This window comes from Colletotrichum acutatum, assembly GCF_030867785.1.
Source record: "Colletotrichum acutatum strain CBS 112980 chromosome Unknown BDZ83scaffold_122, whole genome shotgun sequence".
NCBI classification, from domain to species: domain Eukaryota; kingdom Fungi; phylum Ascomycota; class Sordariomycetes; order Glomerellales; family Glomerellaceae; genus Colletotrichum; species Colletotrichum acutatum.
In genome coordinates, this window is record NW_026849116.1 from 1 (window position 1) to 24,693 (window position 24,693).

Sequence of the window (24,693 nt, forward strand, 5' to 3'; positions counted from 1 at the left end):
TGAGCTTCCAATCCACCAGTGACGGAGTTTTCTCGACGATTACTCGGCACATGGGGTCCCAGCCCTCGAGTGCGCGGCAAACATCCTCCATCTTACCGGGAAAGGACCATGATTCATCGATGTCGTATTCGTCTTTGTGTGTTAGTACCCAAGAGCAGTCTCGACCTCCCTTCAGAGTAGAGAACAGGAAATGGGCGTCTGGGCCTATCCAGCCATTGAAGGTATCGCCATTCTCACAGAATTGTCTGGTTTGAGGGTCTGCCAGTAAGGCGTCGGCGGAGAACCTACGACCACTCAAAATTAGAGACACCATCAAACCCCGACGAATAAAACGCCAAGCTTACCATGCCCTCCATATCGCATATCCGCTGCTTTGTGGCTTATCTTTGTGGCCAAGAACTAGTTCCCTCGCTTTGGATCGGACCCCATCCGCAGCAATGACGACGTCAGCTGAAACCTGTAGAAGTACACATATCAGTACGATGTCGCGATGCTACCGCATCAATATCTGATGCAACGGAGATATTGCTCACCTTGCTCCCGTCTTGCAGGTGGATGCCTGCAGTATCTTGGTCCTCGAAGTAGTCAGTGACCGGTTGGCCAAGATGAATTGGAATCGCTAGTTCATCCTTCGCATAATTGTAGATGACCTCGTGCAGTTCTCCTCTGTGGCCATTGAGGACAGGTGCTTCGGGATCTACAGGCGGTCTTTTCTGAGTGAGAACAACTTCACCAGTGTCCCACTTGTGAATCCGGAAGCCGTATTCTTGTAGATCGATGCAAAGCGGTTTCAACTTGGAGACGACGGCTCCATTGGACCAACGGTGAAAGATGCGGCCAGCATTCGCACCAAAGGATATGATGTCCCCCAATTGTTTCAGCTCAGGGAATGATTCATAAACCTCAATGTCGTGACCTTGTCGATGGCACTCAATTGCAGTTGTCAGTCCTCCAAAGCCGGCGCCAACAACAATGATTTTGACTCCTGTCTTCGTTTTTGGCGTTGCCATGGTGGTTCCCAGTCCAATCAGCGTAGCCGGTTTTGTGATGTCAGCTCGAAAAGCCTTCCAAGAAAAACAGTATGACTACCTCGAGAGGGAATGGGAATTTACAGAAGAAGGAAAACACAGGCCTTGACATTTGCCGAAGGATACAGTTTATCCTGACACATCTGCCGTGGGGTTGCCATTCTCAAGTATCAGGTACCCCACGTCTTCGAGGTATTTACTACCCCACATACGCCAGGTGCAGCGGCAACGGTTATAGTCTCCCGGCCGATCATTGGGACATTGCGCAGACTTCAAGCCTCTTGAGAACAATCCCAGTCGTTTCGATTCAACCAGACTTTTCCTCTTTGAATCACGTACTGCGTCCCATTCGCTGCACCAAGAATTTGACAGCTCCATATTCAAACTAGTGTTCGCCCTCCCACATGCGTACAACCTCATGTCATCTTCTCATAATCATCCGAGCTAAGTTCGCTTCCAGGACTGCCGATCTCAGAAGTTAGAGACGAACCTGTATGTACGAGGCCTATAGAAACTCTGAGTAGCCCCTCTTTCAGACTCTGGAATAAAAGATGCAACATTCAGAACAGCGGTAGTCTCCTACTGAAGCTGAGCCAAGCGAAACATGACCAAAATGGCTGCTGATGGTATTCGGGCTCACTTTTGGTGCTTTATGGCGTGCGGAATGATCGCATTGTCTCCATTCCAGTACGGACTAGACTTTGGAATCATTGGCGGTCTACAGGCGATGCCTGGCTTTCTCGAGGTTGGCTTCTTCCAATTTCTCATCATTCGACGGCTTCCGTCAATACATCCTTTATCTTGACTACATGTTATTGGAACTGACCTGTTGCTCCAAGGTCTATGGCTATGAAGACCGACACACGGCTATTGGGTGGAATATCTCCACCACCCGACAACAGCTCATATCTTCTTTGATGACACTTGGTGCATTTCTTAGCTCGGTGCTTGCCGGAGTAATCGCAACCAAATTGGGAAGGAAGATGTGCCTTTGGCTCTCTTCCTTGCTGTGCATCGTAGCCAATATTCTCATGATGACCACATCACACATCGGTCCACTCTACTTCGGTCGGTTGCTCATCGGGCTAGGCAATGGAGGTTTCATGACCTTCTCTCAACTTTACTTACAAGAGAGCAGTCCAGCAAAATACCGCGGGCTATTCCTTACTATCTTCCAGTTCTGTGTAACAATTGTGGGTATCCTACTGCTGAGACTTATGCTACTTAGAAGGCCTGGATTGGCTAACGTTACCGTAGGGCACTCTCCTCGGTACTATTATTGACTGGGCAACTGCCCAGCGCCCTGATAGATCAGCTTACTTGATCCCTTTGGCGACAATTTACGTGATACCGGTTCTCTTAGCCATCGGTCTTTTATTCATACCCGAGTCACCGCGCTGGCTGATTCTAGAGGGTCGTGTAGATGAGGGTCGCAAAGCTCTTGGGTGGCTAAGACCCACTGACGCAAACATTGACGATGAAGTTGAAGAAATACAAACATCCATCCAAGAACATATCGAGTTGACAAAGACCATCACCTTTTGGGACATGTTCAAGGATCGAATAGACCGAAGACGCTCCATGATCTCTATCGGCGCCGTGTCTCTGCAGGCCGCATCGGGATCTATGTTCATCATTGGTAAGTTCCGGATCCATTTCACGTCAATTTCATGAACTCATCTAAGTTATATAGCGTATAAAGCATACTTCTTCTCTGTTGCCCAAGTCGAACACCCCTTCGCTATGACAAATGTTCTGTCTACGGCTGGTCTCTTGGCAATTATTGCAAATGCTTTCATCGTAGTTCGCTATGGCCGACGCCGAATTATGCTTATCAACGGTCTTGTCATTTGTGGCTGCTTGCAACTCATCATGGCTGTGACATACGACAAGCAACCACATATGATTAATGCGGGGAAGGTTCTTGTCGCGATGTCTTGCATTTTCATGGTTGCTTTCAACGTAGGTTTTGGATAGTGGATGCTTACCTTTCTGCTTCATATGACTGACAGCCCTACAGGGAATGGTGGCACCTTACTCCTGGATGGTTGCCGGAGAAGCCCCATCACAAAGACTTCGTAGCTACACATTTGGGGTTGCTTCGGCATGTGGCTACCTGCTGGCCTGGCTTGTAACCTTTACTACGCCTTACTTCATTAACCCTAGTGCCCTGAATTGGGGCCCGAGATACGGCTACATTTGGTTTCCATCTTGCGTCATTGCAGCTTTGTGGGCCTTCTTCTTCCTCCCCGAGTTCAAGGGACGGACTCTCGAAGAAATCAATGTCATGGTAAGAACTGGGTTCTCATCCGAAACACTTGGCATACTTCAATCGTCTCACTAATAGTCTCAGTTTATCGAACAACTGTCGGCAAGGAAGTTTCGGCGCTACGAAGCCCCAAGAAACAGTCAGCCCAAGACTGTTGACACTTTGAAAGACGACATTAATGTCGCTCAGATTGAAATGGTCAATCGTTCTTGAAGTTTTCGTAGCCACTAATGCTTTCAGCTAGTTCATCAAAGTCTATCTCTAGAACCTCATGTGCGAATGCCCTGAAGATACAGCATACATGAGATGACGATGCTCTGTGGTAGACATAGCTAGGTGTTTTGGCATGATATGCCCTAGGAGACAACTTTTACGATGCCAAGATTTCCATAATTACATGTAGGAAAGATTAAGTAAGCCTTTTAGAGTCTTCCATAGTGATGAGTCAGGCTTGATCTAGGTTCAAGACAGAATGCGAATGACGGCATTCATGGCTCTTTCGACAACTGACTTCCACCACCCCTTCCGTCCCGTAGCGTGGCTCTGAGCCCTCGAAATCTCCCCATTACCAGAGGCATAATCCATCTCCAAGTCATGCTTCATTTGAACTACTTTTTGAAGCTCCTCCAGGTGCAGTTTCCTCCTGACATTGTAAGCTCGTATGTACCCAGAGAGACTTGTGCGGATGCAATCAATGTCAGTGCTTGACAGCCCTTCATCTTCCACACACTCGTCAAGCATCCGTCGGTGTATGAGCACAAGGCCCCTTGCTTCAGTCAAAATGAGGCATGCGGAACATTCCGGGAATAAATATTGTTGGTCAAGATCGGATATTGTTGGACAGAACACATGATCTGGCCCGCGGGCGGAGCAGGTGCCATTGGCGTGCTCATATTTAGCCACGTAGAGAATCCTGGCACAGGATTTCTCGCCAGTGACCATGCAGGGCTCGTCTATGTGACAAGCTCGGTGTTCAGGGTCGCAAGCATCCCACAGCCCGCTTCTTTGATAGGCTGCGAACAAGCTTGTCTTTGGACAGAATTGTTCCTCAGCCAGGGCGCACAATCCTCCCACAATACAGCTATTGTGAAGGCTGATGTCGCGGAGCTCGAATTTCCAGTCGATGATGTGGTGTTCGCCACAGAAAGTTTTGGTGGCATGCTGAGATTGCGAAGTTGCGAGCATTTTGCTGCCTCTTCGTGTCAGCTACTAGAACATGGCGCACATGAGACATGTGAAACCAATGTGGAGAATTCTGGAAACATAGGAAGACGAGAGCAATAGGGCCGCAGACTACTTACTTACCTTGTATCGATCAGTTAAGTGGCTCGTCCGGAGAGATCGGCTGAGAAAGCAGGCGATCGAGCAATGCAAGAAGACGATAAATGATGGAATAAAGGGAGCAAAAAAGAGGCGAGGCGACCACAACTTGCAATAGAATTCGAGTCGTTGGTCACCATATACCAGTGGGGATTTTATATCCCAAATGAACGCCAAGAAGTTGTCTCTTTTCTCCTTTTGAGGCGCCGAGTTCTGCCTTGTCGGGTATCTGCATGGTCCCAGCTGCCCGGCCATGCAATGTCTCTGCCTTCTGATATCGGCCCGTTCGCTGCGAAAAAATGACACTGTCTTACAGGTTGCCAAATTCACCCTGTAGACCTCACAGAAACATTGCTCGTTCTTGGCGATGACTTGAGATTCCTCTGAGGTGAGACAGGACTGCAATGTGCCAGTCAAACTTCCAATTTTTGTGAGATTCATCATTTCTAGGACTTTACGTATTAGCTACATTATTTCATTGCATAGGGCTGCGATGAAATAAGTCCATTTGACGTTTTGAGGTGTTTCAACTGTCATATTGTGGCTCAGAGCTAGGTCTCACAAAAAGATGGAACAGAGGACTATGGGAAATAGGGCAAGGCATCCCTTGTGCAAGGCGTCCAGTAGAAGTCAATCTAATGTTTGCGTGGCTGTAGCTGATTTCGGTGTACTAGCACGAGAGGTGTCTTAGCACGTTCTTGGGCTAGGGTGTTTTAATCAATTGGCTTGAAGCCACGCTCAACTACTTGCATTGAAGTGCATTTGACAATCCCTGCAATCCCATTCCTCGTCTTAGGCCACCACCTCTGGGCAGTTGCCATCCTCTTTACAACCGATTCTTGTTCTCCGCATTACGATTGTGTTTCTAAATCTTTCAATCGAGATCCGGGCGGACTATCTCCTTCGCTCTCTCAACTTGTCCATGGTAGAATTGCCCTCGCTGATGACCTCTAAGCTCTGGAAGATTAGCCAATGTCGGCCATTTTATTGGTAGCGCTTCCTTACCTTGAGAATAGTCCACTTTTTAGAAGACAAATTGACTCCGGCATTTTCCAGTTCAACTGTCCAGAAGTTCTGTCACTCTTACTTGTGGGCCGTGGTTACCTTGGATGATGTGATCTCCACGAGCCAATGTCTCTAGCCATGGCGGCAAATGTCTTGGCCACTGTCTTACCTAATTCCCGAGTCCCGAGTATTGGAATCGGCCTATTTTAAGCTCAACAGAACAACGTGGTTTACATTTGATTAAGCTTCGTTAGTACCATACTTGCCACAGACCAAAAATGTGATCGGCAGTGGTCTCTCAACCGGCGCCTACAACCACCCCATGAACATATCGAAGGAGCAGAAGGATGGCTGGCACATTTCAAAGATTGACTATGCCGAAGAAGGAATTAATTCATTTCCCAATTTTCATGATTTGTATTCTATGTGGTATGTAGGCTAAGGTAAGATAATTAGATCAGTCGGCAGTTGTTCATGTCGTTAACCATGGTACATGTTCGCGGCCGAGGTCCATTCACGGTCCGATAGCGGAGCCACGGCAAATCAATGTGCACCCGATTCCTCTGGTGGGCGGTTCCGGTAAAGGCTTCCGCTCTGACGATCCCGCCATGCTTTGGTCGTCTGACAGTCTTTCTTAGTAATGGATCGGTGTATTTCCCATCTGCGCTGTTTCTAAGGAATCAAGTAGAGAGCTTCTCCGCAGAAAACAGAGCAAACTACGGGAACATCATACAAATTAAGCACGTGCAAAAAGAGAACCAACCCTTCGCGCGAGCCTTGAGCTGCAGCATTGCTCTCGTCATCCCCGAACTCAAGTATCCGAAGATCATCACCAACTCATACTTTTTATTATGGCTGATGTTCAGGATCTGGACAGGCACTTGGCCTCACTAAATGCAACTCCTGCAACACTGGCCGTTCTCAAGGATCTACATACCCAAGCTCTCGCTGAACCTCCGTATGTCAGCACTGACAGTCAACCTGCTTCAGTTGCTTTGGAAAGATTCGTGGCCTTGGAGCCGGATAAGTGCGCTCTAGTTTACCTCCTCCTGCGTGCTACAGGAGCAAGACATGTCGTCGAGGCCGGGACATCCTTTGGCGTCAGCACTATCTGGCTTGCCCTCGCCGTAGGACAAAATGCAACGGTACAAGGTGCCAATGGCAAAGTGATCGCTACAGAGAACGAGCCTATCAAAGCCAAGAAAGCTCGAGAGCACTGGAGCAGGGCAGGGCCAGAGGTTGAATCCTGGATCGAACTTAGAGAGGGCGACCTGCGAGAGACACTGAGGACTGATCTACCAGAGGAAGTTGACTTTTTATTACTTGACAGTATGTTTTCTGCCCTTCCTGAAAGCTACATGCTGGGCTGCAAGCCTTTGCCATTCATGGCATGAGCCAACCCGCTAACGACTTGACAAGTCTGGTCGCAGCTTGCGATGCCTACACTCGCTCTTGTGAAGCCGCATCTCAAAACCGGCGCCTTGATCGTCATTGACAATATCATTTCTGGTCAAGATGGTTACAAGAATCTGATTGAGCATCTCGACGATCCTCAGAATGGATTCAAAACAACTACGGCTCCATATAATGGCGGTTTGCGTGTAGCTGTATACCTGGGTTCATTAGATGAATTCAGACTTGTGAAAGAGGACAATCGAGGTAACGGGCAAACGCAATGACATGGTTTGCATGTATATACGCCAAAATATCAAAGCAAGACAGCTTCCCGGAGCTTCTGAGTACAACAGAACAGCCCCCTTTAGATGTCGTCACCTTAAGTTTCGTGTCATATTCAGAGAGCCTGGAGCATTCCCTCATGCTTGACAACCCATGTTCCGTCTTTCGGGAACCCAGGTGCGTGCCCCTCGGAGCCTGCCCAGCCAGCTGCCATATACCCGATCGCCAAAAGAAACCCCCCGTTTCCAGGGAAATAAGGTGGTGGAGATGGACCTATCGCGACCTCGTTAGTCGATCGTGTTGGGAATTGACGCCACGTGTAATCCCGTGGTACACAAATTACACTCGTTCAGCATGCTGCATGACTCACTTGGACCAGACCTGTGAGCAAAGCCTTGATCGCCAAAAGTCCAGTAACCGAAGTTGGTTAGGTGATAAATCGCTCGCTCTGGATTACCGATACGTGCCGAGTTGATGGCCAATACATTTCGGCCCCAGCCTCGAATTTGGGCGTCACCCCACACATCCCATACCTTGTCTGCAGTTCTAACACCAACCTCTGGGCTCACCTTACGCGTCTATTGTCAGCCAACGAAGCAAACAGGGATTCTATTCTGAACTTCCACCAAACTTACCAGTGGGGTATCGGGTACCATGCCTTGTAGCATAATGACGCTTCTGGGATCTTTGTTGAGCTGAGGGTTATCCCACCAAGATGCATTTACGCCACCGCCAACCCAAGGTGCGAATAGACCATCATACTCAGGAGGGGATGCCATATTCTCTGCCACTCTAGACCACGTCGGGGGGCAATTTTGTTCAAGTCTCTTCTTCCAGTCGCACGCTGCGTTGAGAGCCCATTGCCAGTAAGCAAGCTCGTAAGCCAGGTTCGAAATCTCCGTAGGGGACGAATTCTCTGTGACACCCTGTATAGGTGGTCCCAAATCATATTTGCCGCTCGAGCTGTTGAACCAAGCAAACGACGCCATGTACTGGGCAGTTGATGTGATGACACGGTCCCATCGTTGAAGAGTCTCCCTACTTTGGTTGGCCCTATAGGCTAGTTCAGCAAGATAAATGGGGTGTGGTTGCTGCCATTGAAGATACGCCCGGGTCTCTCCCGGAGCGATGCCTTTGGTAAGAAGCTCCGTCATCTTAGGCCATCTGATTGTCCACTCTGATCAGCAGATGAAAATCTCATCATCGGATGGACCTGGAGTAAATATACCTTGCGCCTTCCCATCCCATGCGACGGGCTCTTGCCTCAGCGCTAGGCAGGAGATCCTCATAGACAGCAGGGAATATCCGATCAAAGTATTTCGATCTCCCCCAAGTCGCCCAATGAGCACAATGCCAAACGACCATCTCCATGTGAAACTTGCCCCACCACCCGTTATACACCAGACCACTCTCCTGTGGTGGCTGGCCAGTGGCAGCGCTGTTGATTCTCATCGCGTATTGTGAGAGTATGATGCGTCGCTGTAGCTCCGTTGCATTGGGGTTTGATGACTGAGTGAGATCTACAAACCCACCTTCTTGCCAGTACTTCTGCCAATCAAGACTGTTTCGCCGGCGAATTGAGGAGGGCAGTGACGGTCTTTGAGGCTGGAGACTATACTGGGCAGTGAAAGACAATCCATTGGGTCTGGTGGCATTTTTTCCGGAGGCGGCTGGGAACAGTGCATAGCGATGCGCATTGGTCATGTTAGAATCCTGTTTTCCAATTCTTCTTAAAGTTAATGGTGATTCCTTAGGCCAGCGCAAGTTCTGGTAGTATGATGTTTCTTGCATTGTGTGATGGATGTGAGCTGTGTCATCAGAAGTAGTGTCGGGCTGAACGATAGAAGTAGTGTGATTGTCCGGGAACTGGTAGCTTCCCATAAACACCTCAAAGTCTGATGTCTTCTCAACCTTGTGGATTGGAGGAAACGGAAAGTCAAATTCGACTCGAAGGGTTCCTTCATAGATCAATATGGACTCGATGTCGAATGTCACGGAGTCTGTGTCAAAATCCCCCTGAGTAACCACTTTCACATCCTCACCATCAACCTTGAAGGACGAAGTAGTAACACCGTTCCAGAGGTCAAGGACTTGGCGAGGTTCCGTGATCGATGATAGCGTCTCGTTCTTGTAACTCAAGCTGATGCGGCCAAGATTGATGCGGTTGGGGTTGGCACTCAACCATTTCGATATTTCTGGCAACTTCGGATCTTCAAGGTCGTAGATGACTTCTCTTCCATGCGTAACTATAGGGACGCCCACATATTCGTCCAGCTTTTCTCTAGTGAAATACAGCGCGGTATGAGTATTCGAAACACGCGGATGCGCAATTGACTGAAGAGCCAAGGTCTTACCCGTTTTGTGGCAACGTATCCTTATGCCATCCCCAGCTGGAAAGTGTGTTGAAAGGTACCAATGATTGCGTACCCGTAATGTCAAAATTGAAGGCAAAGTCTCCATTTCCAACTTGAAGAGGTGTAGTGGTGTTGTCTATGGCTTTAGGCACCTCTGTTCGCACTACATTGAAAGACTCTATGATAGCTTTTCTGTTGACCTCATTAGTAGTGTCAAACATGAGAACATGGCGTCTCGTCCTAGACCGGTAACTTTCTATCCTCATACCTGTCAATGGCTGCAGCCGCCAGGGCCGGCGCCAGCAAAAAGAATTGGACGAACATCTCACAAGGTTATGATGCCAATTACTGGCAAGAACTCAAAGTGAAAATTGACTGGATAGGCATCACTTTGAATACTTCTGAGGAATCGACGGATAAGCGTGCAGACATATATCCGTGATACCGTGAGGTCGAGACGGGTGACTCGGTTCAAGTCTACCCCGAACGCGGGGTTACGGCCCCTGCTGCCGTTCCCAATATCCAAAGGTCCCATAACGGATCACTCAAAAGACGAATGGGACTAGTTCCGTCGTATCCGCGATGCAATCCACGCTCTAATGAAGCAAATAAACTTCAACGAACATGTGAGATTGCTATGAAATATGAAAAGCTTGAGCTAGAAGATCTAGAGACTGGCCGAAACTGGAATTGTCTTGTCAATGAACAGTCTTACGGTCTCGTTAAATTCCTCCTCTCTTTCCCACAGCGGCACATGGCCACAGTCTTTCCAAGCAATGTACTCCGGCCCGTCGCCCAAGGCAGCCTTGATTAGCCCAAAATGCGGAAATGTAATGGTTTCGTCAAAAGTCCCGTGCATCACCAAGATTCGGGTTCTGCCTACTTCGTCCCCCATTCTTGCGAGATCTGCGTCGCTCTTGTGGTGCCATCCAGCGGCAATAGCCTGTAGCACGACGCCTTTCCTCCGAGAAAAGTCGGTATCTTCGCAACGTTCTGCGAGTTCCTCTGCCACAAAGCGGTCAAGGTTGGTGGGAAATGTTTTTTCTGGGTCCAGGGATCCGGTGTCTGGCGCATTGAGATAACTCCTGGTGAATAGCCTACTGGCCTTATTCTTGAGCTCTACGTCAACTGCTGTGGGAAGAAACATGACGACTCGTTGCTTCATATGCTCGAACGTATGAACGGTTCGAATCAGGCGGGGAGCCGTAGAGATGAGGATCAGCGATTGCAGTCGTTGAGGTATCAGGAGGGCAAGCTCTTGCGCAATCATGCCGCCTAAGCTGATTCCTGCAATGTTCAAGTCTCGTGGGTAGTACTGAGAATCGGTATCGAGCCAGCCAATGTGCCTCAGCAGTTCGACGAGGTCCTTTGCCATGTCCAAGGTACTGTACCTGCAATTTGGCTTGGCCGACTTGCTCACCCCGCGATTATCAAAGACAAGGGAGCTGTACTCCTCGCCACGCAGATGCCCAAAGTGTCGATTCTGACGCTTCCACAGGTTCCGGCTACCACCGAGGCCCATGATCCAGACGATTTTCTTTGGTCCTCGGCCGTGAACCTCATACCACATAGGGAATGGCCCTCCGGGACGGGATTCGGCGACTGTCGCGAAGCCCGATAGCCTGGGTTTGAGATCCCATTGCGTCGTTTTGTATGCAGGATGGCGAAGGATTTCTTCTGCTGAAAGGCTTGTCGCTTTGGTAGACATCTTGTTACCAATGATGAAGCCTAAATTGCGGGCACTAAGAGTACGGCGATTGTTGGCTTTAGGGTTATGCCAAGCAGTCAAATTTGACGATTGCTGAATCTTGGAATAAATTTTGCTCACCAAGAAGATTTTAAGTATCCAGGCTGGCCATGTCCAACGTGAGCGATAGATTATCATCGGCATGGTCGGTAATGCTCAGTTGCTGAAGGTTCGCAGTCGCTCGGATCTGTGTTTCACAAGAGCCGAGGCCGATGCCACAATGAGTGACACACAGGCGGCAGCCCTTCGGACGACCACAAGAACAACTGTGAGCCTCGAATACTGATGCTCTGGGCTTCAATTGGCACGCTGAGAGCTGCCATGTCCAACCACGAAGGTTGCCCAATGATGGACAAAGTCCTGACACAACGGTGGACCTGAAGAGTGTAAGATTGAAGCCGCCCCGACCCACTGTGCCTCATTAGCGGAGGATTCATGCTGAGATGGCGCAGCTATGGGCTTCAATGATATCCTTTGGCATTCCCAGTGCGACATTCAGTTAACTCTTTGAGATCGGACGATCCTTTATGCTCTCCGCCCACCTGTGTCTCTAAAAGTCTTGATACTTGCCAGATGCTGTCAAGTTTCCTCAATCGAAAGTCTCATATCTTGATTGAAGCTACCAGAGCATGACAGACTGATATGCATTCATTGGGGTTCACGGCGCGTCCCGTGTCAGCGTCCTTACGTTTGACCTGGCCTGAGCGTTGACGCCGCCTGTTAGTGAGCGCGCTGCTCCTGCTTACCTACCTTAGATACTTCCAACTGCAGGAGCCCTCATCGGCCTCGCTGAAGCCTGCGACCGCCCCAATGATATAGTGACTCGAGGGCTTGCAGATTCACGTCGCGGCTAACAGGTTTCTTGACTTTTTTGTCCTCTTCCAAATGAGTCGCCATCTCCCAAGACCGAGCACGTGTCCCACGGGTCCAACTGTTCATTCAGTCAAAGGATACCTACCCCCATTGGCGCCTACAAAGCGACGCGTTTCGCTAAGCGCCCTGTCTCGGGTAACAAAGCAAAGACGGTTGGGGCTGACTCGCTGCGACTCACACAGCCAAGCCCTGTCATCGCCAGTGTTGGATGGCCTGCCAGATGCGCCAGGGTTTGGAGAATGAATGATTGGATGTGACTGTTCAGCGTTGCGACAGTAATAGCGCCAAAGCGCAAAAGACTGGTGTTACTATTTGCGTCGAACAACATCGTGAGGTTGGACTCATTGGATATTGTTCCCGCTCAGGAGCAATGGTCTTTGTCCATTTTCATCTTATAAAGATGGTTTTCTTGGTGTTCTCAATGCTGTCCTGAATCACTCTCACTACGACTTTTCATTCCTCTGTCCATCACTTGGCGCCTGTGTTTCCTCGGAGTTTTCTCAGCACTTTGCACTGCCGGTCGGTCTCGTATTTTTTGCATTATTTCCTCGTTACAGCATCGTTCGATAGGCCTCTCGTGCCCACCTTTCAACTTTCCTGCTATCTCTCTAGTTTCGAAAGCTTTCGTGATCGCATACTTCCAGACTATTCTCGATATATACGTTCTTTCGCCTCGTAACGACAATGGGCAAGTTTGGAAACGCTATCAAGGCCGGCCAAAGCGCCGTTGAGCTCGGCCGCAACGTGCAGGGCCTCGCCGGCGCCGCCTCCGAATTCCGTTCCGCGGACAAGGCAGAAATGGGTCGCCAAGCCGGACGCGGTGTCTTCAACGAGGGCGCTGCAACGGGCAAGACCATGGGGAAAACATGGCTCAAGACATTCGAGGTCGTACCCCGCCTAGTCTGCCGCGGTCTCCAATTTCTCTTCGCTCTCATCGCCTGCGGCTTCTACGGCAACCGTGTCGACGCTGACCGCAAGGCAAACGACGGCTTCTCGCCAGAGTGGATCTTTGCCATTGCCGTGGCAGGAGCTTCAGCTATTACGGCTGTTCTCTTTGTCGCTGCCACGCCGCTCGGCGCTATTCCCTACGTCGGCAGCAGAATCAAGATCTTCAAGACCTACCGTGCTTTCGCTTGGGACTTTGTCCTTTTCGTTTCTTGGATCGTGGTGTTTGGCATTTTTGCAGCAATTTTCCTGCACAGGGAGAGCGACAACTCATACAAGGGCAGCAAGACGAGCTTGATGAAGGTTGCAGTCTGGATCGACTTGGTGAATGCAATCTTTTGGTTCGTTTCTGGTGTTTACGGCTGCATCAAGACATTTTTGGGAGACAAGACGGACGCAATGACCGACAAAATTGGCCAGAAGTTGTTTGAGAAGAAGAAGGCAAAGGAAGTGCCTGCCAAGGAGGCGGGCTACGCAGAGAGCGTATAACGCTCCAGCTATACACCACATAGTTGTTTATCAACAATTTAACCCTTCAATCACCCCACAGGATTTAGCTGTCGAATGCGACTTAATAAGATATCACCCAACATACACAAGAGCAACACTCAACCAGTCATGTACAAGGCCATTCGCTGACTCGTTGCGTTCTCCTCATTCCCAGCTTGTACCGGGTGTTCCTAGTTGACTACTGCTAACAAAAAGCCGTCCAAAACAGGGTGGCCTTCATGGACCGTATGCGCGGTTGATATCATGGGAACGACCGTCGCCGTGACCCTTTTATCCTTCCCGACATGGGTCAACAACGACTCTTTCCCCTCCTTTGCCTTATCTTGACCCAAGATGTTCCACACAACATTATCCACGTAGATGCATCCCTTCGGTCTGGTCAGTTTCACCGCCCAGTCAAAGTACTTCTCCTGCTCGCCCCATGATGCATCGCAAAACACCATGTCAAACTTGCGGCCCTCTGCGTCCAGCTTGGGTAGGACATCCAGAGCGGAGCCGAGTATAATCTCGACGTCCAGCCCCGAGACATTATCAAGGGCTACATCGCGATGCTTTGGGTTGATCTCAATGCTAGTGACTTTTGCTCCCGCTTCGGCGAGCCAGATGGTTGAATACCCGCCCAGGGTACCAATCTCGAGAACTTCCTTGGCGCCTATGAGCTTACACTGAATGGCGAGAAATTGGCCTTGGAGCGGGGCAACAGTGATCTCTGGCAAGTTGTGCTTCTGAGAGTTCGCGATCGCGTTGTCCAATTTCTCGTTTGTTGGGAGAAGATTCGCTCGAGCGATGCTTTCGATGGCATCCGCAGCCGCGACGGTGTTTTGCTCCTCGATGGTCATCTTAGTGGCGTTTCAGGTGATGGTTTTAAATTGTGTGCTGTTGTGAATGTCTCCAAAATGACCCCTCATCACCGTCGCTGGCGAGACTTAAATACTTGCAAACGTTGGGACGCTTGGCTTACCTCCATACCTTAGCAGATGGTGTAGATGAAGCACTTCACTACGTCAAGTAGAGCAGTTGAAGCTCGTAAACCGAGCAAAAGAGCTTCGGAGAATAACACCGCTTGGGAACTTTTGCTCTTACATTATGCGCCATCGAGTTCGGGGTACATACAGCACAGCTTCCAACGGACTCGGCCCAATCGGCCGCCGAGATCTATACGAATTTACGAAGAACCCCTCTCGCGTTCAACGATGCTTGCGAAACCGCCGAGATATGCCACCGACTTGCGAAGAATCAAAGTTTATTTACAGATCGCGATTAGACATTTCATGGATTTGATGCAAGGAATTATCTAGTATTACACAGCGGCCCGGACCAAGTATATAAGCCGGTTCCGCTCCGTCCACCGTGGGGCCGCAGAAGTAGCTTAGGCCGAAACGCGACGAGCGGGGCCGAGACGGTATGGGGGAGGAGTTTTGCTGAGCAAGCCAAGGTTTCTTGAGGATGCAACAACGCATCGCACACATGCGTGATGATAACTTTTTTTGTAGCAAAGAAACAAGGAGCCGGGAACTAGCTTATGCTCAGTTATTGTAAGATTTCACTGAAGTATTACCTCGCTCTCGGTAAGTCTATCCAAACTAGTACGAGCTGAAGACTGGTGACAACGTGCAGGTGCCCGGCCCGCGCATGCCTTCATGTCGTTTCCTCCTGCCGTCTTTGCACAGTACCTACGTTTGGAACAAATAGGCATATGGCAAAAGCTATACGTTGTCTTCGAACTCTCAGATATTTAGATTGCAACTGAGAAAGTCTAAGTACTAGAAGACTCTGCTAAATTAATATCACAAAGTACTGGTCAAGCTGTCGCACAACTTCTCCTGAGTTTCAGCTGAACGAGAAAGAGAGGGAGACAGAAACATTCCGCCCAAAGGTCAAATTGTGCACGGTACTATCATGGTAACTTCTTTTGCGAAACAGGATCAGCAATATCTGTCGCATAGTATGATATAGCCTCCTAGAGGGTCAGCAGTGAAGGTATGTCATCCTACGGAGGGTGTCCGGTATCCCAAAAGAGATGCAAGAGCGAGTCTGCCATAGATCGTTCTCAACAACTTTGTCCTAGAAGACTCCAGTCACATGAGTGGTGCCAGGATCGTGAGTGCGACATCTTCGAGCCTTTGGGATTGCGGCCAACAACCTTCGGCCAGCAACGGACAGTCTAGAGTCGAATTGTTTGCACGGGGATAAGTTCGCGAAAAATTGCAAGAGATCTTAGATACAGCGATGAGGCTAACGGGCCGCATTTGGTGCCCGCGGATTGCGTCCGGCGCTAGAAGTCAAGAGGTCCACTTCGTGTGAGAATAAGGGGGGTCGCTCAATGCATCTATCTCCACCAGAAATCACATCGCGCACCAGACACAAAATCTGTGCAGTGCCACCAATCACCTCGCTGGACTTGGTCAACACTACTCCTCTCAGCTTCTCAAGGCCCTGTGCTTTATTGTGCCAACTATTCCTAGACTTATCCCAGTTGAACTGAAGAATGGCTTGGGCGATGTCACTGGCCATGAAGAAATCCGCGCCAGACGTTATGGGCACAGCCCGGAGCCAATCGACAGGCTTTTCAACCTCGCTAGCAACGCGCTCAAATTCGACGGACGTTTTGAATCCATTAAATTAACAGTGGATTACTACATGTGGGTACGGATACTGTGTGACCTCTCGTTGCCTCTCGTTCATTCATCAACAATTATTGCGCCGATCGCGTTGTCTAGACCACATTGTCCCCGCGCTTCGTCTCAACCTCCATCCCAAACTCTTTCTGCACTCTGATTGCCCCGAAACCACTCTTTGTCACGATTCTCTTCTGGCTGTGATCGTCTGGCAAGCTGTCGCTGCTGATGTCACCCAGATCTCTGCCGTAGACCCTTGTCTCGACCCCAGATCGACTCGCTTGGCTGGTGTTCTTTCTCGTGGGGTCTCTCTCCCCAAGCTCGAGATAACTATTCTTGACGGCGGCTGAGGCGGCTGGGTCTTTAGACGATTTGTTTTTCGAGCCAGTGAAGGATGTGAGGCGGGCGAGGGCGCGTTCGAGGAGGGGTCGACATGCGGGAAGGTTGGCGACGAGCATTCCGATGCCAACTTCTGCCTGTGCCCAGGCGAGGATGATACTGAGGCCTTGCAGGAACTTTTCGGCATCGTTGAGTAGGAGGAGGTAGTTGAGTCGAACAATTGGAGCCACCGATGCACTAGGAATTGTTAGCAAGGTGGGAAAGGCGCTCAAAGACCTGGCAATAACTGACAAGAAACCCAAGCCCAGAAGACCGATGACAGACGCCTTAACCTTGTTCGCCATCTGCAGTCTCCAGATGAGAGCAAAAGGCATGACGGCGAATATCCAATCAGTTGAGATTGATACTGCGGCAACCAAGAAGGACAGGGCAGTCTGGATTTCTCGAGGTCTACATTCGCCTGGCATGCTTTGATGCCAGTTTTTCCTAGCAAGTTCCGTCAGCAAATGTAGAACGACCCTAGAACGAATTGGTAACATACTCAACCGGCGAGCATTGGAAGAACAAATACATGCCAGTTCCTCCAGTGCAGACTGTGACTAGTGCGAGGCAAGTGTAGATGACGATTTGGACCCAACGTTGGCCATTACCGATGCGCAGCAGAGTGAAACCAAGGGACCACTTGAGAGTGACCAAGGTAAAACACCAGAACTCCTGGAACACATAAAACCACTAGAGATCCGTTAGTCAACTGCATACATCGAATGGTATCACCCTTGGGGTGGAGCATGACTTACGAAGTATGAGTTGGCAACTTGTTCTGCAGAAAGGGTACTATCCAGTTGCCCAACTCCGCTCCAGGCCATGCCTATTAATCCGATTTGTGACACTGCCCAAACCGGCTTCGATATGTTAGTCGAAAACGACTTGAAAGCATTTCGTATTGCGCGCATTATTAGAACGTACAATGGTAGCAACCATGGCCCAATCATCCGGTCCCCATGCTTTCCTCTGCGCCCGAATCCAAAACCGCAGGATCATGGTGATGATGTTGAATGGCAGTGGCACCAGAACCGCAGCGGCCATATCCTTCGAAGTAGCCGCGCCCATCTTGTCGGATTTGCGGGTTCGTGATCACTGAAGAACCGGCTTCGTGCTCCACGGGTTCGTTTCGAGGTGAGAAGAAGAGTGCCACAAATCGAACAACGAAAAGAACAGTAAAGACCCGAACGACCCAGAAAACTTATAAGAGAATGCAAAGAACATAGAAAAAGCAAGCACGGATCTGGCAATTACTTAATAGCGGCCCAACTTGTTCTGGCAACCAAAGTTCGCATAGGATCCACCGACCCCAGCCCCGGGATCTCTGCCGTTGCGGCACTGTGGTCCTCCTTGCCACAAAGGGGCGCTGGGATGGACATGGTAAGAGAATTCAACCCCCTTGCGAAGCTCAGACTGTTCAAATCCGAAATGATCCCGTCGGCAAAATGCTCGTGTTTCCTGTCCACTAATCAGGAACGATGATGTGCTTGTCAGTTGCCTCGCCCTGACATGAGATGCAGGAACACAACGGAGGCGGAGTTGGTTCCGAGATGCTTATTGGACTCTACTTTTGAATTCATTCAATTGTATAGTAGACTTGTCGGAATTTTCTTTCATCGAGGATGATGGAGAGGTCACTTTCGGTCTTTTTGGCGTCCTCTTTCCTGAAGCTTGCTCGGTACGCAAAGTCTAGGCGTGCTTTCCCAGCTTCCCAGCTTTCAAATATTTGGTCTGTAACATGTGATCACTGCTATCGTTCGAAGCTATCGACTCTCGCTCAAAGTCAAAAACGTGGATAGTATTTGCCGGCATTCTACCCAGTGTTACAGTCGATGCTTCGCGAGATCGGTGGTTTCCAACGACAACAAATATACACCATCCATGCATCGTTGCACTCATGCCACTGTCCCGAAACGTATGGCCCCCATCTTAAAGTAGATCGATGCCAAATTCGGCAGATCCCTTCCGAGCATCGGGGAGTTCTTCAAGAGTTTCCGGCGGTGTCAAGCTGCGAAGAATCTTGGCCTGACCCATAATAGTGGATTGATTTCTTCAACACGGTATGCATACTCGTGGGGACAGGAATTTCAGCCATATCCATAGTTCCCATAAATGCCCCTCTACAGTACGCATATAATGACCAGCATCAATGCGAGACCTAGTCGGCTATGTGAAGATATGCAAGATTGATAAGTCATTATGAAATCGATGAGCACTCCGTTGGTTGTGTTGGAAGTTAGAGCAGAGGGCTGTCTTCGGTTAACGCAGGATCAAGTAATATCAATGTCAAAACCAACATACTTTGGGAATTGAGGGAATTTCGAACTGGCCCTGGCCTTTTCCCCAAGCTGTTGCTACTTGCGAGTTTCACGACTGGTTTATGCATATTGAGATCGGCAGAGGCCTTTGGTAGTTGACGTGTCTGCGTGGAGAGCCAAGATTCATGATCCTGCTCAGCCCCTAGTCGAGACTCCTCTTCGGATCCCACCCACCATGCGGCCCGGCGGCACTGACCAGCGGGCTAGTTCACGAAGTGGACATGCAAGCATTGGGAAAAAGCGGCAGCAACAGGACACAATATATAAAGCACACAATTTATCACGTGGAGAGAGGCATAACATTCTCCCCGCCTCCACGTCACATTGTTTATTCTGCTCTTCTGACATCTGAGAAAAATGGCTCCTTTCAGGGTTTTCGAGGGCAAGCTTGCCATTGTTACTGGTGCTTCGCGAAGTATGTGGTTTTTTAAACTTTCCGAGTCTCTTCAAATGGGGTCCTTTTCCATAGCAAGGGTTCAATATTTGGCTTGAAATCACAGTGGACTGACCAGTTTATCAAGGCTTTGGCGCCGTTCTTGCTGAGCACTTTGCCAGCAGAGGTGCCAACGTTGTCATCAACTACGCCACCGAGGGCTCAACAACAAAGGCTGAGGCCTTGGCCAAGGACTTCGAATCCAAGTACAACGTCAAGGCTCTTCCCGTCCGGGCTGACTTGAGCAAGCCCGAGGCGCCTCAGCAGCTTGTTGACGCCGCCAAGGCTCACTTCACCGATGCCAACGGCCGTTTCCAGATCGACATCATTGTCAACAACGCTGCCACGGTGAACGCTCAAGGAATTGACCAGCTGGACCTCGATCTTTTCGATGAGACATTCAACCTGAACTGCAAGGCACCCGCCCTCCTCGTCAAGGCCGCTTTCCCCTACTTGCCTACCGACCGCTCTGGTCGCATTGTCAACATCTCTAGCGCAACGACCACTTGGGGTGTCTGGTGGCAAACATCATACGCTGGCACCAAGGGTGCTATTGAGGCTATGACCCGTGTCTGGGCACGTGAGCTGGCTGAGAGAGCGACCGTCAACGCCGTTGCTCCTGGACCCATGGACACTGGACTGTACTCTGGCCTGCCTGACGAGCCCCGCGAGGCTCTTCGACCACTGAACAACCTGACGCCTCTTGCCAAGGCTAGACCTGGCGTCGATAGCCAGGAGGTTCTCGACTTGGCGGCAAGCATTGGAGGTCGCCCCGGTTACTTGGAGGAAGTTGCTGGAGTCGTGGGGGTCGTTTGCTTGCCTGAAAGTGGATGGATGACTGGTAACCTTGTGGGGGCCAGCGGAGGAGGTGCTTTTGTTCGTTAAGCGATGCCAATTACCTTGCATGTCGGATAAGCATTACTGGTGTTTGGAGCGAGGATGTTCTCTTTTTTAGCTCAGGCAGGTGAATGGATGAAGATCAACAATTACATGGGCGCAGATGGAGCGGCAGATCCCTCATATAAAGTGCACCAACGGATGAGGGAACAACGTTGGCAATGCGACAGTGCGTGAAGTTGCAATGGAGACAATTGTCGGAGAAACTATCGTTTTCGGATCAGGTGCAAGCTATGCTTGTTCAATCAAGGGCATGGTATTGGTTTGTTGGATCGCCGACTTGTGCGGATGGATTCCGTCCTTCCGTTTGGTTCCCTTATACATCGCTTAGACGGCAGCGCAGGGTTATCGAAACTCATTTCAGGCACCTGCTAAGATCTCAGGGGGTGCGCTAGTAACTACCAACGATGCTACGGTCTCGGCGCCACCCGTCATCTTTAAGTTGACAGGGGATAATCAACTGAGTCCGTGAACCCTACAGGAGCCCCATTGGAGGATTTGGCCCCCAGTCTGACAACCATGTTGCATGTCCGGATGAAGCAGCAGAAGTATCTCCTCCAGACTTTTCAATCAAAAAGGGGGCGGAATATCTGGCTTGGGTAGAATGAAGACAAAGCTGTCGCAACTTGATCGCTGAAAGGCAGACAATTGTGCTTCAGCAAAAGCTCTGCTTCTCATGACGATCTCATGGGCCTTGGTTGCGTGCAAGTACATGTGCTTTTGACTTTTAGATCCATCCCAAGGTGTGCCCAGGCAGCCGTGGTAGCCCTTGTTTCTGCCCCAAAACCCTGCAACGGACAAAAGGATGTTCGAAAAGGTAATGATTTTCTTAACATGATTGGTTGACGAATATATGGTGTGAGCTGATTACATGCTATTACCTCCGGACAAGCTACTCACTCTCGAGCACGAGAGACCAAGGAGCGATGGTCCGTCTTAAGATCTTGGCTTCCGTGAAGGGGATTGGAACGAAGGAAACCAAAGGCTGACAGCGAGTCTTGATCATTTGATGGCTCCTTCCTTTCTAGATGTTCAGTATCAAGGTGATCTGTTTCCAAACAGAACATCATTACGGGCTAGAGTAACGAGTATAGTATGCCTTTCGGGCTAAGCGTGAAATGGCAACATATTTTGCAGGTTGGCATTCATACTGACAATTGCGAATTCCTGTTTTGACCAAATGCAACCAGAGTAAGCTAGAGCTTGAGAGAACCTGTTCGGTCAGAGCATAAAATCTGTGAAGCAACTCTCAGCTGAGCAGTATTATGGGTTGTGTTGCCATCTCTCGCCCACACCCATAAGGTCCAATTAAGTTCACTATACTCGGAGAGTCCTCGTCCCAAATGAAAGAGGTAATTTTACCATTTATGAGTCTTGCTTATGAATGAAGACCCTGAGATTGATCTGACATTAATCTGAGAGGTCAAGAGAAGGGCTTTTTGGTGGTTTCCCAACCAAGACGTTCTTCACCGATACTTGTCTCACCATTGTCATAATTCACACTTACTACCAATTTCGAGTGCCATTTAGCCTCATCCATAACTCGATTCGAATACACTTATAGTGTGCGGGTAGAGAACAAAATTATGCATGCTACGATTGCAAAGTATCTCTCATTCCTACCGAAGCCAAAGACTCAGAGCTGTCCGCCCGAAGTTCAAGAGTTCATTACATTATGGTCATTTCCCCTGCCGCCTAAAGATTGCCGCGGGGCGTGCCTAGCATTTGGTCAAATCCAGAAAGGTCTTGCCAGACATGAATTACTGCAGTGCTTTCAGCTTTAGTACTCGGCTTTTGGGACGCCTGGCTGGTTGCGAGGTCGATACCGCAATGGGGTTCTGGTGTTGATGATATCACATTAAAATAGGATATAGTTAGGCCATTGTTTTGATCGCTCTTAACATATACTGTGCTCCAGTCAAAATTTATACCTACCTACCTCATGCGAAGACTTAAAGTACCTATGCTGTACTGCACAACAATTACATGAACGCAATAAGAAATCCTGGTGGAGCCAAATGACTGCGACAACCTGAAGTAACGATTGTACTATTTTTGCAACCAATCAAGGTCCCAAATTGAGGTGAAATGCCATAAGTGAAATGAAGCGCTGAGTATGCACTTACCTACACAGCGACGCCAGCTTCTGTTCCGATTTCTGGAAGGAAGTAGTGGACTGCCAAATGCCTGTGCCTAAGCAACAGCAATGTGGAAGCTCAAAAGCACAAGCACGTGGTAGAGATACTGCATTGCTCGAGGTAGTCAGCTCCGGTTTTGAATCAATATTACGTATCCTTCTTGCTTACTGCTTTTACATTAGGAATAGCCTCTTGTGCAGAGTACCTTTGGATCTAGAAAATTAATTCCTCACATCTAGCCTACACGCTGGGAACTCATTTACCTGACCAATTGATTATGAGTTTTCTCCCATCTGTAACTCGTGAGGTGCTAAGTATGACTCATCCGGAGTTGGAGCTCCATGGGAATATTACCTCCGTAATGCTTCTTGTACCGGCGAATTTAATGTTGTTGAAGGGCAGTAGGCTACATATAGATACTACATTGCCGGCTTTTAGGGCATATGTTGAACCAACAATTAACAAACTGATGAAATATCCGATACTTCAATTGTGCATAGAATCACAGCTGTCGCTGTCAAATTAGTAGTCATCGCGTTTGACAACAACTGAAAGAGTCACAACCATTTCCAAATCATTCTCAATTTCGCTCCAGTAATGTGTAGCATTTGATTTTCAATCTGCCGCTGCTAACCTTTTTTCGACGCTGGTTTGGAAGAGTGGTCTTCCTACTTGTTTAGTGTCGCATCGTGTTTTCCTGCAAGCATCGAAGTAACCCAAAGTCTTAGAAGTCAGGCGGTCATAAAACTAGTGCGCTTTCTCTACCTATTAAGAGTAGAACCGAGTCAAAAGGGGCAAATCATTCGAAGCTGATTCAGGCACAGGATCATACTCGCTAGCAGCTCAAGTTTAAACGTCCGCAATCTATGACCAAACAAGGCCAGGACCACTGGTCTCAATTTCTATTCAAGGCCACGAACGGTGTATCCACCCACCATTCTCACGAACATCGGGCTCATAAGCCGCCCTGATTGGCACCTTCCCCAGATTGCCCCCGACTTTTGACTTTCTTGGAGTGGAGGGAGATCGTAAATGTCCGGTCACTCGGTTAGACGTGCATTCGGCCGAATTCCTATGGCGTGCTGCCAAGGCCCCGCCAGTCGCTTCCCTGCTCCTGCATCGAAGGCTGCGGCCCATGCCGCCCGTTCTCAGCCTCGATCTCTTGGCTCGGGGAATATTCCGGCTGATAGAAGATCGGTAAGCTGGTAAGCTGGTAAGATGCGGATTATCTCAATTAATATTCAAAGAACATTCACATCGATCAATCGATTGTCATATATGGTAAAATCTTTTCATGGAAGCTAGACGATCCGGGCATGCCCGACAAAAAAACCAGGTTGCTGAGTAGGTCTTTGTGTCTCCAAGAACTCCCATATTTTATCAGTAATTCTAGATGAAGTCTACTTGGGAGCCGCTTGTTGAAAAGTCATACACTTCCAAGTCATCGCAATGTATAGCCACAGCGAAGAATAATCTAATTCCCACAAAAAAAAGGCCGGAAATCGGAAAGACTGGGTAAGCCACAAAATAGACTTGAGAGGTGAGTAGGCCCATCGCACGTGCGACCCATGGGCCATCTTCTTCATCCCCAAGGATATTTCCGCCTGGGCAGATTTCCTCAAGCATCCAGACCTTAAATTCGCTGTGACATTTCTGGCTCAGTACGGAGCACAATTGACTATTATTCTTCGCGCGTGGCTTTGGTTCCTATGGTCCACTAGACACGTGTTTCTGATTAGGTTACCTTTGAGTCTCAATGCAGCGAGATTTGACACTTGACCCACTCGTGGAGAATGGAGAAAATTTTGCAAGGAGTGGTGAACAGGAGAGAAACTGCCAAAGCAATCGAGAGTGAGAGCTTCGAAAGTCCCTCGCATATAAGAATGCGCCTCCAGTCGCAGAGCGTCACAAAAGAGCCGTGCATTTGACACACCCGAATGTCGCCTGATAAATATGCGTGATGTCAGCAGAGATAGTGGTAAGGTGACACTGGCGAATACTCAAGTTGGCTCAAGCTACCAAATGCGGTCGAACTAACGCCCGGCTCAACGGCAAGAAAGTAAGACAGACAACGCACAGCTGCGAATCATTTCCGACGAGGGAAGGTTACAGAAGATTTCCGTTGACAAACGATCCGGTTCCTGCAGCTAGCGGTAGCTTCCTCACCAGCTGCATGATTC

At 49.2% G+C, this 24,693-nt stretch overlaps 10 protein-coding genes across 10 annotated transcripts; 4 read left to right on the top strand and 6 right to left on the bottom strand.

The window, feature by feature from the left end:
- Positions 1-1,010, bottom strand: BDZ83DRAFT_762311 (uncharacterized protein; the record flags this gene model as incomplete). Its single annotated transcript, XM_060515203.1, has 3 exons — positions 1-284; positions 345-457; positions 534-1,010. Coding segments are annotated over 3 exons (874 nt in total), but the record flags the coding sequence as incomplete, so codon positions are not given.
- Positions 1,011-1,632: 622 nt separating this feature from the next.
- Positions 1,633-3,510, top strand: BDZ83DRAFT_588048 (general substrate transporter; the record flags this gene model as incomplete). The annotated part of the gene is made up of 6 exons (XM_060506093.1): positions 1,633-1,773; positions 1,868-2,221; positions 2,286-2,667; positions 2,722-2,990; positions 3,049-3,318; positions 3,382-3,510. The coding sequence occupies 6 exons, from the start codon at positions 1,633-1,635 to the stop codon at positions 3,508-3,510; spliced, it is 1,545 nt and encodes a 514-aa protein (XP_060360276.1).
- A 19-nt stretch (positions 3,511-3,529) lies between these two features.
- Positions 3,530-4,759, bottom strand: BDZ83DRAFT_708394 (uncharacterized protein). The gene is made up of 2 exons (XM_060511559.1): positions 4,603-4,759; positions 3,530-4,490 (listed from the first exon to the last, which is right to left on the bottom strand). Exon 2 carries the CDS (start codon positions 4,480-4,482, stop codon positions 3,760-3,762), a length of 723 nt encoding a protein of 240 aa, XP_060360277.1. The 5' UTR covers positions 4,483-4,490; positions 4,603-4,759; the 3' UTR covers positions 3,530-3,759.
- Positions 4,760-6,473: 1,714 nt separating this feature from the next.
- On the top strand, positions 6,474-7,301 carry BDZ83DRAFT_588083 (S-adenosyl-L-methionine-dependent methyltransferase; the record flags this gene model as incomplete). Its single annotated transcript, XM_060506099.1, has 2 exons — positions 6,474-6,951; positions 7,042-7,301. The coding sequence occupies 2 exons, from the start codon at positions 6,474-6,476 to the stop codon at positions 7,299-7,301; spliced, it is 738 nt and encodes a 245-aa protein (XP_060360278.1).
- On the bottom strand, positions 6,929-9,874 carry BDZ83DRAFT_708400 (Six-hairpin glycosidase-like protein; the record flags this gene model as incomplete). Its single annotated transcript, XM_060511560.1, has 5 exons — positions 6,929-7,572; positions 7,670-7,868; positions 7,935-8,463; positions 8,528-9,580; positions 9,654-9,874. The coding sequence occupies 5 exons, from the start codon at positions 9,872-9,874 to the stop codon at positions 7,415-7,417; spliced, it is 2,160 nt and encodes a 719-aa protein (XP_060360279.1). The 3' UTR covers positions 6,929-7,414.
- Positions 9,875-10,284: 410 nt separating this feature from the next.
- On the bottom strand, positions 10,285-11,771 carry BDZ83DRAFT_635639 (glycylpeptide N-tetradecanoyltransferase). The gene has a single exon (XM_060509194.1). The coding sequence runs from the start codon at positions 11,542-11,544 to the stop codon at positions 10,321-10,323; it is 1,224 nt and encodes a 407-aa protein (XP_060360280.1). The 5' UTR covers positions 11,545-11,771; the 3' UTR covers positions 10,285-10,320.
- Positions 11,772-12,957: 1,186 nt separating this feature from the next.
- On the top strand, positions 12,958-13,707 carry BDZ83DRAFT_588074 (uncharacterized protein; the record flags this gene model as incomplete). The annotated part of the gene is made up of 1 exon (XM_060506097.1): positions 12,958-13,707. The coding sequence occupies one exon, from the start codon at positions 12,958-12,960 to the stop codon at positions 13,705-13,707; it is 750 nt and encodes a 249-aa protein (XP_060360281.1).
- Positions 13,708-13,802: 95 nt separating this feature from the next.
- Positions 13,803-14,979, bottom strand: BDZ83DRAFT_55886 (O-methyltransferase). Its single transcript, XM_060503545.1, has 2 exons — positions 14,812-14,979; positions 13,803-14,555 (listed from the first exon to the last, which is right to left on the bottom strand). Exons 1-2 carry the CDS (start codon positions 14,821-14,823, stop codon positions 13,899-13,901), a joined length of 669 nt encoding a protein of 222 aa, XP_060360282.1. The 5' UTR covers positions 14,824-14,979; the 3' UTR covers positions 13,803-13,898.
- A 1,465-nt stretch (positions 14,980-16,444) lies between these two features.
- On the bottom strand, positions 16,445-17,795 carry BDZ83DRAFT_588052 (uncharacterized protein; the record flags this gene model as incomplete). Its single annotated transcript, XM_060506094.1, has 5 exons — positions 16,445-16,922; positions 16,977-17,171; positions 17,227-17,417; positions 17,483-17,587; positions 17,652-17,795. 5 exons carry the CDS (start codon positions 17,793-17,795, stop codon positions 16,445-16,447), a joined length of 1,113 nt encoding a protein of 370 aa, XP_060360283.1.
- A 1,607-nt stretch (positions 17,796-19,402) lies between these two features.
- Positions 19,403-20,363, top strand: BDZ83DRAFT_588007 (short chain dehydrogenase; the record flags this gene model as incomplete). The annotated part of the gene is made up of 2 exons (XM_060506091.1): positions 19,403-19,460; positions 19,567-20,363. 2 exons carry the CDS (start codon positions 19,403-19,405, stop codon positions 20,361-20,363), a joined length of 855 nt encoding a protein of 284 aa, XP_060360284.1.
- Between the last annotated feature and the right edge of the window lie 4,330 nt (positions 20,364-24,693).